Here is a 14,576-nt window from a genome sequence, read left to right on the forward strand (position 1 = left end):
GGGAGACCCCGGTTGTGTTGGTGGAGGCGCTGGTAGAACTCCCTGTTTCTCCCAGCGGTCCATATTCTGGACAACGCGATCCATGGCGGCGCTCAGACTGTCAATCATCTCCGTTTGTTCCATGACGCGTTCCTCCACCTCCATGGCCGAGGTACCTTCTCCTGCTGACTTCATTTTTTGGGGGTCAGAGATTCTGTCAGCGTCGTGTGTATAGGTGGCAGGGAAGTCAGGCGCAGGAGAATCAAACTGAGTGTAATGGAGTTATTTAATAATAATGAGCGAAACATACTCCAAACACTACATGTAACAAATAACTAAATGGGTACGAGGACCCGTCGCGCACCAATACAAAAGATATACAACACTGACATACAAACAATCTCTGACAAAGACATGAGGGGAAACAGAGGGTTAAATACACAACAGGTAATGAATGGGATTGAAACCAGGTGTGTATGAAGACAAGACAAAACCAATGGAAAATGAAAAATGGATCAATGATGGCTAGAAGCCTGGTGACGTCGACCGCCGAGCACCGCCCGAACAAGGAGAGGCTTCGACTTCAGCAGATGTCATGACAACTAAAGCATGGGAAGCATAGAAATAGAGCACATAGAACAGATCTGCCGCTTCTTAGACTTGCTTTCAATGAGAATGACCGAACTATACATGTCTCTGTGAATTTGGTCGGGTCACCCAAAAAAGTGACATATGGCAGCTTTAACCATCTTTTGGTGCTACTATGGTATTTGTTTACATTTACATTGTTTACAAACATTGGAGTTAAACAAGCTTATATTTTAGGTTTTGATGGGGTGTGACAGTTGAACTAAGCTCATGAGGCATTTAGAAGTTATATTTTTGAAGAATCAATGGCTATATTATAATTAATTTATAAGTCCAAAAATGTATGTAGCAACTAAGGATTCTAGCCTCAACACACATTTCTGCGGAAGTCTCCCATTGACATGAATTAATGATTTACGCAAAATTCTGAGTGTTGCACGCTTAACTCAACTCTGAATTGGCTCTGATGTGAGAGGTTATCCCTGGTCAGAATTTTCTGTCACACAGCTAACAGTGTGGGTGCTGACGAGTGCAGACTTTTGCTTCACACTCTATCGTGCATGTCAATATATTTATCCCTGATACCTAACATATAAAAAATGTTGTACATTATGTGTATACATTCTGTTTTGGTCCCCAAAAGTGATTCTCTCTTATCAGCATGATGTATGACACATAATGATGATGTATGACACATAATGATGATGTATGACACATACTGATGATGTATGACACATACTGATGATGTATGACACATACTGATGATGTATGACACATACTGATGATGTATGACACATACTGATGATGTGTGACACATACTGATGATGTATGACACATACTGATGATGTATGACACATAATGATGATGTATGACACATACTGATGATGTATGACACATACTGATGATGTATGACACATACTGATGATGTATGACACATACTGATGATGTATGACACATACTGATGATGTATGACACATACTGATGATGTATGACACATACTGATGATGTATGACACATACTGATGATGTGTGACACATACTGATGATGTATGACACATATTGATGATGTATGACACATACTGATGATGTATGACACATACTGATGATGTGTGACACATTGTTCCTTCTCTGAGTATTTTCCTGACAAGCCTGCATAAGACCAGCCTGAGTCCATAACACTGAAACAGAGAAATAATCACTTCAGCAATGACTCTGTGACTTGTACAGTAATTCCTTAGCCACAGCTAATGGAATAAGGAGCCTTGTTGATGTCTGGTAGCAACAGTGCTTAGCTATCACACTCCGTGCCTCAGATTCAGACGCCAAATACTTGTCAAAGAGTTTTAGTAAATTGGCTCCTTGCGGATCGCACTGTGGCTGTGTTTATATTTGTTTCAATAATTGGTATTTTTTTAATTGGAACAATCAGATCTGAAAAATATCTTATGTGAAAAGATCGGATGTGATTGGTCAAAAACTCAATTTGTAGAAAATATATCCGAATTGGGCTGCTTGTGTAAACGCTGCCTGAGATACCATTTCAGAGGCTAATTTAAGCGATGCGAAACCACGAATATCTCTGAGATATAGTTGGTAACCTAGAAAGCAATAAAGCGAGACTAAGAGACGTGCATCAGTGTGTCTGAAATGATCACAATGAAATACCAAATCCCATCCAAAATTACTAATGCATCTCTGAGGAGCTGATATGATGATGTGTGAGCTTCCTTTCAATTTGGAGGCATAAAATGTCACAAAGAAACCACCAATGTAGCCTGAAGGGATGTACTAACAATGTTCCTATATCAAAGAAAGTTGTAAATGTGTTCTGATACTGCCCACAACGCCACAGAAAACCACTTTTCTTTCGAGTGTCAGAAGAAAGCTGTTGAAGACAGGAGAACATAATTTTTCGAAATATATTCAACTTTCTTTCTCATTTCCCAATAACACATTAATTACAGCCTGCTGGAGTATCGCTCAAAATAATTTTCATGAAAAACACATCTGTATATTTAACAGGCCAATAGTGATTGTTGTATTCTGTTGTTCACCGTAGTTCACTGCCACTACCTGTGAAGCATTTCTAGGCAAACCAGTGTGGAAGACTTATTTAATGGAACATTTCATCTAAATTGGATGGCAAAAACTGGATGCATGATACAAAGTTGAATGTGCAATTTTTGAGACTTTGAGCATTTGCCCCCCCTGAATGTCTTTGCACCGCCCTGCATCGCTTCATCACAAGGGACAGATGGAAAACCAACATGTATATCTCTTTGTGACAGCATGTCGGGCTGACAGTACAGCCCTTATCGTTGGTCATCACGAAAGGGACTAGTAATTGGCTGTGATTTGGGGCAGCTAAAAACTGGTTTAGATGTGCCCTACTGGATTGAAACATGAAATTTATATTCAAAATGGTGCCAATTGATATCAATGCAGGTCTGGACAAATAAAAACGTGTATGCTAGTGGGTTTTTTTTTACGGAGACTATTAAGGAGAGCTATAGCTGCTCAATACTGTTGTATTAAGATAACAGAGAGCCTGAGATGTTATGAAAAGAGAAGGTGGACAGGCTCTGATCTAGAACAACGTGAGCAGCCCCAAATATGGCCAGTTGAATTAAACTTGTGTTTATATCGGCAAACAGATCGCAGGAATATAGATGATTCTTCCTGTACAGCCTATCGAGGCATGGTTGGATGGACTAATGCACTTTGGACAGTTTAATGTGCAAGGCAGCAAGAGAGTTGGGCTATGGGGAGAGCTATGAGGATGCCCAACTCCAAAAACAACTGTAAAAACCAACAACACAAAGAGGTCGACTGATATCTCTGAATAAGCCAAACTGGAGTATTTACATCAGCAGACAATTTATCTCATGAGACTAAGCCAGCATGGCGCAGATCTAAATCAAATAATCAAGGGAAACTCCAGACATTTGTGAGGGAGTGAAACAGTATCACAGAACTGATGACATTGCACAATTCAGCTCGCTTGAAATCACATGACATCAAGGGTATCCTGAATATCTGGTAGACAGCGAACCTATTACACAGCATGGTGTATCAGTAATTATAAACTGGATGGTTGGAGCCCTGAATGCTGATTGGCTGACAGATGTGGTATATCAGACCGTATACCACAGGTATGACAAAACATGTATTTTTACAGCTCTAATTACATTGGTAATCACTTTATAATAGCAATAAAGGCACCTCTGGGATTTGTAATATATGGCCAATATACCATGGCTAAGGGCTGTGTCCAGGCACTTGCATTGGCCATATACCACACACTCTCGGGCCGTATTGCTTAAATAGACAGTTATAACACCCACAGCTGATTGTGACTAAAGCTTTACGTATCTTCTGAGCATTATAATGTTATATATGATTCTTGGCGAGGAGGCCTGTGGTGAGTCTATTGTAAGACTTTACAATATGCCTTGCACAGTCACCCAACAAAAATGCAAGGTCGGTGAGAGTACATGACAGCGACCTGCCGGTGCCCTCAAAAGCCTTTTCGTTATCCTTTGAAGTCAACATATTTCATGGCAACTTTGATAGTAGCCTTCCTGACAGTCCCTGAAAACCATTAGAACAGACTATAACATACAGTATATGACTCACGATGCGTTCGGAGGGGCGCATTAAACAGTTATAACGACAAAATAAAATGTCTACACGCTTATTGCAAATGTCCTTTAATGTATATGGACGCCAGTGGACGGAAGAGCTATGTTCATGTACTGTAGTCTATACTTACAATGATGAACAACATAATGCAGATTGATCGACCAGAGATATTTTTTTACTAGCCTGTTTTAAAAATGTTTATGACAACTTATGGTATTTCATTTATTTTGAATATTTTAGCTATCACAAATAAATGAGTGACAGACTTCAGAAGGGATTTTGCGACAAGATTTCTGATCCATCATTAACCTCGACCTGCAAACCACCGTAAGAAGCCTATCGACGTGCAATTGTAATATTCAAATGAAATTATAAAATAATACTACCAAGCATAGGCTATCCCCTCTTTACGCATTGTGCTGGCCAGATTCCAAAAGTGCACACCACATCTAGGGTAGACTAGCTCTTTTAAAACCACATTTTGAAACATAACCAAACATGAATGAAGCAAGGTTACAGTACACTTACCTAATAGTGAATTGGCAAAGCCGTACCATACACACCCACTTTCTCCTATGAGCCATCTTCCCTGTGTACTTGCCGCGAAACTGAACGGAGTTCCCACCACACACACCAGCAGATCACTGAATGAAATGTTAATCAGTAGCAAGTTGATAGGCGAGCGCAGCACCTTGTAACGGCAGAAGAGGACGAGAACCAGGAGGTTGTTGAGGAACCCGAAGGTGCCAATGAAGCCCAAACACACTGAGACTATCAGGTTCCCGGTCGGGCTGAGAGTGGTGCGGGATAAATTGTGTTCCAGGTGCCTCTCTGCAGCACCCGTACACAGCGCGCTATTGGCCCTCGTGCAGCCGCTGAAGCTCACGTTGGACACGATCATCGCAATCCGTTTTCGCTACACAAGCGCGCGCAGTGGATTGAACAAGAGCTAATTTGTGCTTGGCATTTTTAGGAAAGTTGAAAAATGTGGGCTTCTGAGTTGGCTAACAATATATTAAAGTTGATGGCTGAGTCACTTGTTGCTTTGAGGAATTTGTTTTCTAAAAGTGGATCAAAATAGGCTAAGCCCCTCGTTGGGAATCTATAACTTTGTTTTCCAGTTCAGGGTTTAAACCAGCAACGTTTGACGGGGCTGTGCTCCACCGTGTGGTAGTCTACTTAAAATCCACACACACGGCTGGACTAAAGTCCCTCAGTCAGTGTTTATATTGCTGTACCACTTTCACAGCTGACGTCTGCGCCAGTGAACAGCACGTCCTCACAGGGTCTGTGCTATGCTATCCCGGATCCTTGGGACATTACAGGACAAGTGGGCTACAGTAGGCTACACCATCCATACGCTGCCCGACTCTCAATTTCTTTTGACTAAAATCTAACAACATTTAGGCTAAGTGCAGTGCTGTGATAGTTTCAGTGTTAGGTTCATGTTATTCTGTGCGGTAGTAATCGCCACACGTTCCTGTTGGATGCGGGCGCTGTCCATGGTCCTGCAGCCTGTGTGTCCTGAAGTCATTGCCAATTTGACATCAAAGTTCTCGAAATTGCCAACAATCAACGGTGCGGACCATTTCAGAATCCCCATGAGAGAAGAGTCTTCTGTATCAGGCCAAGACTGTTCCTATTGATTTACTTGCCTTTTAAGTGGTAGCACTTAATCACTTCTTAAAAAGTTAACAGAGCCAGTGTGGTTTAGGATATAGATGGGTGAAAGTAATACATTGCCACAAACACTAGCACATACTTTTTGAGACTATTTCAATCGTTCCATTGTATACTGGACAAGCTCCAAACTAACCTCAAGTATTTGCAAGTATTTTACATACAGTGCATTTGGAAAGAATTCAGACCCCTGGACTTTTTCCACATTTTGTTACGTTACAGCCTTATTCTAAAATTGATTACATTGTTTTTTCCTCATCAATCTACATGCAATAACCCATAATGACATCACAATACCTCATAATGACATCACAATAACCCATAATGACAAAGCAAAAACAGTTTTTTTGAATTTTTTGCAAATGTTTTAAAAAACAAAAAAACTGAAATATCACATTTACTTAAGTATTCAGACCCTTTACTCAGTACTTTGTTGAAGCACTTTTGGAAGCGATTACAGCCTCGAGTCTTCTTGGGTATGATGCTATTTTGTGTTAAATGCTCTACAACAAAGCTTTCTTAGTGTACACCAAGCTTTCTCTGCCCTTGACCTTGTTCTGAACACCTCCAAAACAAAGGTCTTGTGGTTTGGTAAGAAGAATGCCCCTCTCCCCACAGGTGTGATTACTACCTCTGAGGGTTTAGAGCTTGAGGTAGTCACCTCATACAAGTACTTGGGAGTATGGATAGACGTTACACTGTCCTTCTCTCAGCACATATCAAAGCTGCAGGCTAAAGTTAAATCTAGACTTGGTTTCCTCTATCGTTCCTCTACCTCTTTCACGCCATCTGCCAAACTAACCCTGATTCAGATGACCATCCTACCCATGCTAGATTACAGAGACGTAATTTATAGAGCGGCAGGTAAGGGTGCTCTCGAGCGGCTAGATGTACTTTACCATTCGGCCATCAGATTTACCACCAATGCTCCCTATAGGCCACATCACTGCACTCTAAACTCTTCTGTAAACTGGCCATCTCTGTAGACCCGTCGCAAGACTCACTGGTTGATACTTATTTATAAAACCCTCTTAGACCTCACTCCCCCCTATCTGAGATATCTACTGCAGCCCTCATCCTCCACATACAACACCTGTTCTGCCAGTCACATTCTGTTAAAGGTCCCCAAAGCACACACATCCCTGGGTTGCTCGTCTTTTCAGTTCGCTGCAGCTAGCGACTGGAACAAGCTGCAACAAACACTCAAACCGGACAGTTTTATCTCAATCTCTTAATTAAAAGACTCAATCATGGACACTCTTACTGACAGTGATGGCTGCTTTGCGTGATATATTGTTGTCTCTACCTTCTTGCCCTTTGTGCTGTTGTCTGTGCCCAATAACGTTTGTACCCTGTTTTGTGCTGCTATTATGTTGTGTTGCTACCATGTTATGTTGTCATGTGTTCCTGCCATGCTATGTTGTTGTCTTAGGTTTCTCTTTATGTAGTGTTGTGTTGTCTCTCTTTTCGTGACGTGTGTTTTGTCCTATATTTTTATTTAATTTATTTATATTTTTAGCCCAACCCCAGTCCACGCAGGAGGTCTTTTGCCTTTTGGTAGGCCGTCATTGTAAATAAGAATTTGTTCTTAACTGACTTGCCTAGTTAAATAAAGGTTAAATACATTTTATTTAAAAAAATAATAATAAGCTTGGCACACCTGTATTTGGTTAGTTTCTCCCATTCTTCTCTGCAGATCCTCTCAAGCGCTGTCAGGTTGGATGGGGAGCGTCGCTGCACAGCTATTTTCAGGTCTCCAGAGATGATAGATCAGGTTCAAGTCCGGGCTCTGGCTGGGCCACTCATGGACATTCAGAGACTTGTCCAGAAGTCACTCCTGCATTGTCTTGGCTTAGTGCTTAGGGTCATTGTCCTGTTGGAAGGTTAACCTTCGCCCCAGTCTGAGGTCCTGAGGGCTCAGGAGCAGGTTTTCATCAAGGATCTCTCTGTACTTTGCTCCGTTAATCTTTCCCTCGATCCTCACCAATCTCCCAGTCCCTGCCGCTGAAAAACAGCATGATTCTGCCACCACCACGCTTCACCGTAGGGATGGTATTGGCCAGGTGATGAGTGGTGCCTGGTTTCCTCCAGACGTGACACTTGGCATTCAGGCCAAAGAGTTCAATCTTGGTTTCATCAGACCATAGAATCGTGTTCCTAATGGTCTGACATTCCTTTAGGTGCCTTTTGGCAAACTCCAAGTGGGCTGTCATGTGCCTTTTACTGAGGAGTAGCTTCCGTCTGGCCACTCTACCATAAAGGCCTGCTGCAGTGCTGCAGAGCTGCAGAGATGGTTGTCCTTCTGGAAGGTTCTCCCATCTCCACAGAGGAACACTGGAGCTCTGTCAGAGTGACCATCGTCTTCTTGGTCACCTCCCTGACCAAGGCCCTTCTCCCCCGATTGCTCAGTTTGGCCGGGCGGCCAACTCTTGGAAGAGTCTTGGTAGTTCGGAGCTGTCTCTGAGCTCTACGGACAATTCCTTCTACCTCATGGCTTGGTTTTTGCTCTGACATGCACTGTCAACTGTGGGACCTTATAGAGACAGGTGTGTGCCTTTCCAAATCATGCCCAGTCAATTGAATTTACCACAGGTGGACTCCAATCAAGTTGTAGAAACATCTCAAGGATGATCAATGGAAACAGGATGCACCTGAGCTCAATATCGAGTCTCCATAGCAAAGGGTCTGAATACTTATGTAAATAAGGTATTTCTGTTTTTTATTTGTAATACATTTGCAAAACTTTGAAAAAAACTGTTTTTGCTTTGTCATTATGGGGTATTGTATGTAGATTGATGAAGAAATACAATTATTAATACATTTGAGAAAAATACTAATGTAACAAAATGTGGAAAAAGTCAAGGGGTCTGAATACTTTCCGAATGCACAACCAGGTCTTAACAACCAGGTCTTAACAACCAGGTCTTAACAACCAGGTCTTAACAACCAGGTCTTAACAACCAGGTCTTAACAACCAAGTCTTAACAACCAGGTCTTAACAACCAGGTCTTAACAACCAAGTCTTAACAACCAAGTCTTAACAACCAGGTCTTAACAACCAGGTCTTAACAACGTACTGTTTTTACAGCTCACGGACACACAGTGGTGCACAATTACATTATTTGCGAACTTTTTGTTTTCCATTTTGAGCTGTATTTCTCCAAAGTCGCATCCCATTGTTTCTGTGTACATTCTTACTTGACATACAAGTAGAGTTGTAAGGATGCTTATGAGATATACTGTAGACAGTGGCAGAGCAGACTTGGTGGTTCAGGCTTGATTTAAACAGTTCCTTTGGATTCCTTGTTGTTTCCCTCAAAGCCACTGATGCTATAATGGGCATAATGCATTTCTGAATGGAATCGCATGACTCCCTGACTGACTTGTGAATTGAAGAAAAAAAACGGCCTCTCTTGAAAGATTACCCGCTAGCCTGCATGGAGAACGAAGCACGACTCTCATGTCATGGACAGTTATAATTGACCTGTTCTGAGAGAGCTGTGAATTCCTTGCTACTTTCTTTGCATTTGTTTGAATTATCCTTGTCAGTATTTACATTTGAAAAGCATGTTGCCTATTGTCTGTCTAAATCCTATTTTTATTGATATGTTTAATAATGTAGTGACCCGCACAGACAGCTGTGTGTTATGTGTTAGGCGATTAGTTGGTTGTGTTGTACTTACCAGTACCCAGTGTTCGCGGGGTCCGCCATACCAATCAACCTGCTATCTGCCAATCACGTGAATGCCTGGAATGTTCTGATGCCGGGTATCCTGGTGGTTGGTGGAGTGGCGTGTGGGGGGTCTGGCAGGGGGATGGGATTGGGACCAGGTTTAGCCATTGTTCTCTCTCTTACGTTTGGTCTTCACAAGAGAAGGTCACGGTTGTTTTACAGGGTATTCTTCATTTATTTGGCGTGGGCTACCGCCAACAGTAGCCTGTGTGAAGTTGGATTAATAAACCATAATTGCGTAAACTCAAACCTCTTTCTGGACAATTGTTCCTTTATGATCTAATCAGGTCATTACAATAATAAAAAAATATATATCACACACATTAAAAAACCAGCCTTAGGGCTCTATTCAGTCTGTAAAGTGGAAGCGGATTCCGCGATAGAAATGTAAGGTCATTTCCCATTGAGCTGACATATGCAACGTTTACTGTGAATGCAGTCTCCGCTAAATCCTTTACATTTCAAGCATGCTGTAAAACTGAACTTCCGCGATGCAGATTAAATATAGCCCCTAGTAGCCTATTGATTTGACGACATAATGGAAAAACTGCAGAAATGGCAACTTGATGACTAATGTATGATTTTCTTAATTTTACAACTCACTCATAAAAAAACGATATTCTACAGTAAAGGAATATGCATGTAATGGTGTGTTAATTAAGCAACACTTAGCGTCAAGGGCCCTATGACGGAACGCATAGAACACAGCATTTAGAACACAGCATTTAGAATGGCACCTACAGCACTCTCTAACATGCAGAACACATACAATTAGAATGCATCACTATATTTATATAATAGAACTGTGAGTTCTATTTGCCAACATTCTGACATTTCCGTGGCTCTTTGCATAAACTCAAAGGAACCTATTATATTCCTTAATAAACTTGGAAACTGCTGATAATGACATAAGTACTCCCGAATTACATGGCATTGACGCTTTCCAGATGTCGCCAGTATGAGACAAATTCATTGCGGGCAGGCCTCTCCTCCTTTGTGCATATATGTGCATACTGTATGTCAGTAGATTTCGTGCATCGGTGTTGCACATGTAGCCTACAGACTACGCTAAGTGGTTTGGGAGTTATGTAATGTAACACTATTCTATCGTCACATGCATGGCCATAATCTTTCCTATTCTTACCCCTGCACTAAGGAAAGTACTTTCCCTTGGATCCACACTTCCGTTGTATTTTTTTTTTTTTTATAAAAAAAAAAGCTTAATTACCCTTGAAAATAGCATGGCGACATTTAAGATGACAAATATGCAGCTCTAATTGGGTTGGATTAAGACATTATAGGTCCTCTGCTGAATATCATTTCCATTGAATCTCAGTGGGCCTTCCGTGGTATTTCAACAAGGTTTTCAGGTCAATAGTGTAGATAGAATTCAGAGAGCTATCGTTGTACAAGAAGGCCTTACTAAAGTCACAAGGTTATTGGGCTTAACCTTTAACCTTTAACCTTTATCCAGGACATTCTCAACTGGATGTTGGGTGGTTCCATTAATCAGTGTCATGTCTGTGAGTCCAATGAGAACCCAAATAACAAAACCTTAGGCTATTATTAGTCTAATCAGTGTGACCATTGACAGTATGTTCATGTAGACCCACTGTAGACCCACTGTAGACCCACTGTAGACCCACTGTACACCCACTGTAGACCCACTGTAGACCCACTGTAGACCCACTGTAGACCCACTGTAGACCCACTGTAGACCCACTGTAGACCCACTGTAGACCCACCGTAGACCAGTAAACCAACTTGTAGAAAAGGCCCATGGAGTTGGTGGAATAATGTCCTGCTGTGTTTTTCTCCTGTGTTTCTTATTGAAAATAATTAGTCACACACAAAAAAAAAACAGTAGTCCAACTATTCAAATTGGTCAGATTACATTCTTGTGGCTAGAAATAGTATTGTATGCCTCTTAAATCACTACCTATATGAAGTTGTGAGATCTTTATAGGCCCCAATGTAGCCATATTTATCTCAGTATCAAATCATTTCTGGGTAACAATTAAGTACCTTTCTGTAATAGTTTCCCATTAAAATGGTAAAATAAATAATAATACATTTAGCTTTTTAGACAAAAAAAAACTATTCCTCAAGACAGAATTTTGCTAGGGCTGCCTGGGAATGGTCTGAGTGGGGAGGGGAAGGGCACCAAAGCGGTGGCGAGGCCAAATGGGAGGGATATGTAATCTGAAAACCAGCTGTTATTATAGAAGAAACACTAGAGTCCCCAATCTTTAGTTTTCTGATTACGTGGCAATTTCCTGGAATCTTGGAACATGGTCTCATAATTGTAAATGTTTATTCAAGAACCTATTCTCTGAGCCTAGTTGTGTGGGTTGCATAAAAAACACAAGGCTGTCTTTACTCTGCTTGATTATATCTTTTCTCTCCTAGGTTCTGTGCCTGTCTAGTGAAAGGATGAAAGCCGTCTATCTAGAAAAGCTGTGTTGAAGGTTATGAGAAATGGAAAGTACACTGTATCCACATATAGAAACGGACCATAAAGAACATGTATAGTCCCATGATGTAAGTTGTTGAATACTGTTATGTCTCGTTGGTTTCATAACCTCGTCTTTCAAACAATTCAATAACGATGAGACCGGAAACAGGAATCCGCTCCACCATTTATATAGAACGTGCTCAGTCTTAGTACATAGAACCCTCATGAAGCTCTGCGACACAACTCCAGTACATCACATCTCCTCCCCCTACTTAAAACCTCTTAAGGATCCAACCCTTTTTTTCAATTTTCGCCTAAAATGACATACCCAAATCTAACTGCCTGTAGCTCAGGACCTGAAGCAAGGATATGCATATTCTTAGTATGATTTGAAAGGAAACACTTTGAAGGTTGTGGAAATGTGAAAGGAATGTAGGAGAATATAACATATTAGATCTGGTAAAAGATAATACAAAGACAAAACCAATCGTTCTTTTGTATTTTTTTTATACCATCATCTTTGAAATGCAAGAAAAAGGCCATAATGTATTATTCCAGCCCAGTTGCAATTTAGATGTTGGCCCCTAGATCGCAGCAGTTTATGTGCAAAATTTTAGACTGATCCAATGAACCATTGCACATCTGCAATTTTTTTTTAATCAAGACTGCCCAAATGTGCCTAATTGTTTATTAATAACTTTTCACGTTCAAAATTGTGCACTCGCCTCAAACAATAACATGGTATTCTTTCACTGTAATAGCTACAGTAAATTGGGCAGTGCAGTTAGATTAACAAGAATTTAATGTTTCTGACAATATCAGATATGTCTATGTACTGGGAAATTTTCTTGTTACTTACAACCTCATGCTAATCGCATTAGCCTACGTTATCTCAACCGTTGCGTGGATGAGACACCGCTCCCGAAGAAGTTAAATTGTCACCATTATGAACAACAGCCCTGAGATGGTGACGGTGAGGCCCTAGGTGTCGACTGCTGGGTCAGGGTGTCACCCAGGAAAAGTTCTGGACCACTCACGACTGGGGGGTCTGTCGGTTTGGCTATTTTCAACAGTAACTGATTTGTGTGCCTTCTCCAGGTGACGTCCTCTGCAGTCTGGACAGTGTAGGATACAGGACCAGTCTGACCAATGACTGTAGCAGGAACCCACTTTGGTCCTTTGCTAAGACAGTTTGTCATGGCTTGAAAGTTCTGTCTTTTGCTTTTCAGTTCACAACGTTTGACTTGACGTCTGTTGACGTCGCACTGTCTCCGTTGCGGTTGGAGGTTTGAGTAGGTCAACGCTTGTGCATAGCTCTCTCTTCCTGAATAGCGATACAGGCGAAGCCTTGGTGGTTGTGTGAGGCGTGTTGCTGTAGGATAGCAAGAAGCTGTTCAAGCCTTGTTGCAGTGTCCCTTGACCCTAGGACATTTGTAAGGCATGTTTCATAGTCTGTACAAACTCTGATCACTTGCTATGAGCACGAGAAACATTCTGTCTTCAAATGGGCCTGTGAAGTTGATGTGTATGCATTGACACACCTCTTCAGGCCAATCGAACAGATGAAGAGGTGCAAGTTGAGGTACATTGCAAACCTTCTGACATGAGTAACATGTTTTCGCTTTCTCCTCAATGCTTCCATCCAATCCAGGCCACCAGAAATAGCTTCATGTGATTTCCATCATGCAAACCATTCCACAATGACCTGAGTGTAGCTGTTGCAACACTGGTTTCCTCAGCGAAGGCGGAATGATAACTCTCCTCGCCCACAGCAGACAACTGTACTGATAGCTTAGTTCTCCTGGAAAGGTAAGGTTTCAGTTCCGGAGCATCTCCTACGACTTTACCTTTAATGATAATGTCCATCACTTCAGATAACAACCAGGTTGTTTCTGGTGTTTCTTTGAACTTGGGTTGAAGTGACTGGTGCGTTTTCCAATTGTCTGAAGTAGAAGATGTCAACTTGACGTGACTCTGATTTGACTCTGATTTGATTAATGTTAACCTGGAAAGTCCATCATTGTTGCAGTGCAACTCTGACTTGCGATACTTGGGGTATCCAAGATAGCCTTATGAAGGCCTGTGGTGTCAATGACGTGTCCGAGGTATTCAACCGCTGATTGAAATAATTTTTTATTTAACTTTTATTTAACTAGGCAAGTCAGTTAAGAATAAATTCTTATTTACAATGACGGTCTACCGGGGAACAGTGGGTTAGCTGCAATGTTCGGGGGCAGAACAACAGATTTTTACCTTGTAAAACACAAGGCTGTCTTTACTCTGCTTGATTATATCTTTTCTCTCCTAGGTTCTGTGCCTGTCTAGTGAAAGGATGAAAGCCGTCTATCCAGAAAAGCTGTGTTGAAGGTTATGAGAAATGGAAAGTACACTGTATCCACATATAGAAACGGACCATAAAGAACATGTATAGTCCCATGATGTAAGTTGTTGAATACTGTTATGTCTCGTTGGTTTCATAACCTCGTCTTTCAAACAATTC

General features: G+C 41.3%; 1 protein-coding gene across 1 annotated transcript in view; it reads right to left on the minus strand.

Moving 5' to 3' along the window:
- The window catches only part of LOC139559963 (pinopsin-like), a 70,402-nt gene extending 65,051 nt beyond the window's left edge, over window positions 1-5,351 (minus strand). Inside the window, exon 1 of the mRNA XM_071376452.1 lies at window positions 4,737-5,351. Coding sequence (XP_071232553.1) covers window positions 4,737-5,109 — 373 coding nt within the window. The 5' untranslated portion in view covers window positions 5,110-5,351. The remainder of the gene's footprint in view (window positions 1-4,736) is intronic.
- Window positions 5,352-14,576: the final 9,225 nt, after the last annotated feature.

This window comes from Salvelinus alpinus, chromosome 30 (genome assembly GCF_045679555.1).
Source record: "Salvelinus alpinus chromosome 30, SLU_Salpinus.1, whole genome shotgun sequence".
NCBI classification, from domain to species: domain Eukaryota; kingdom Metazoa; phylum Chordata; class Actinopteri; order Salmoniformes; family Salmonidae; genus Salvelinus; species Salvelinus alpinus.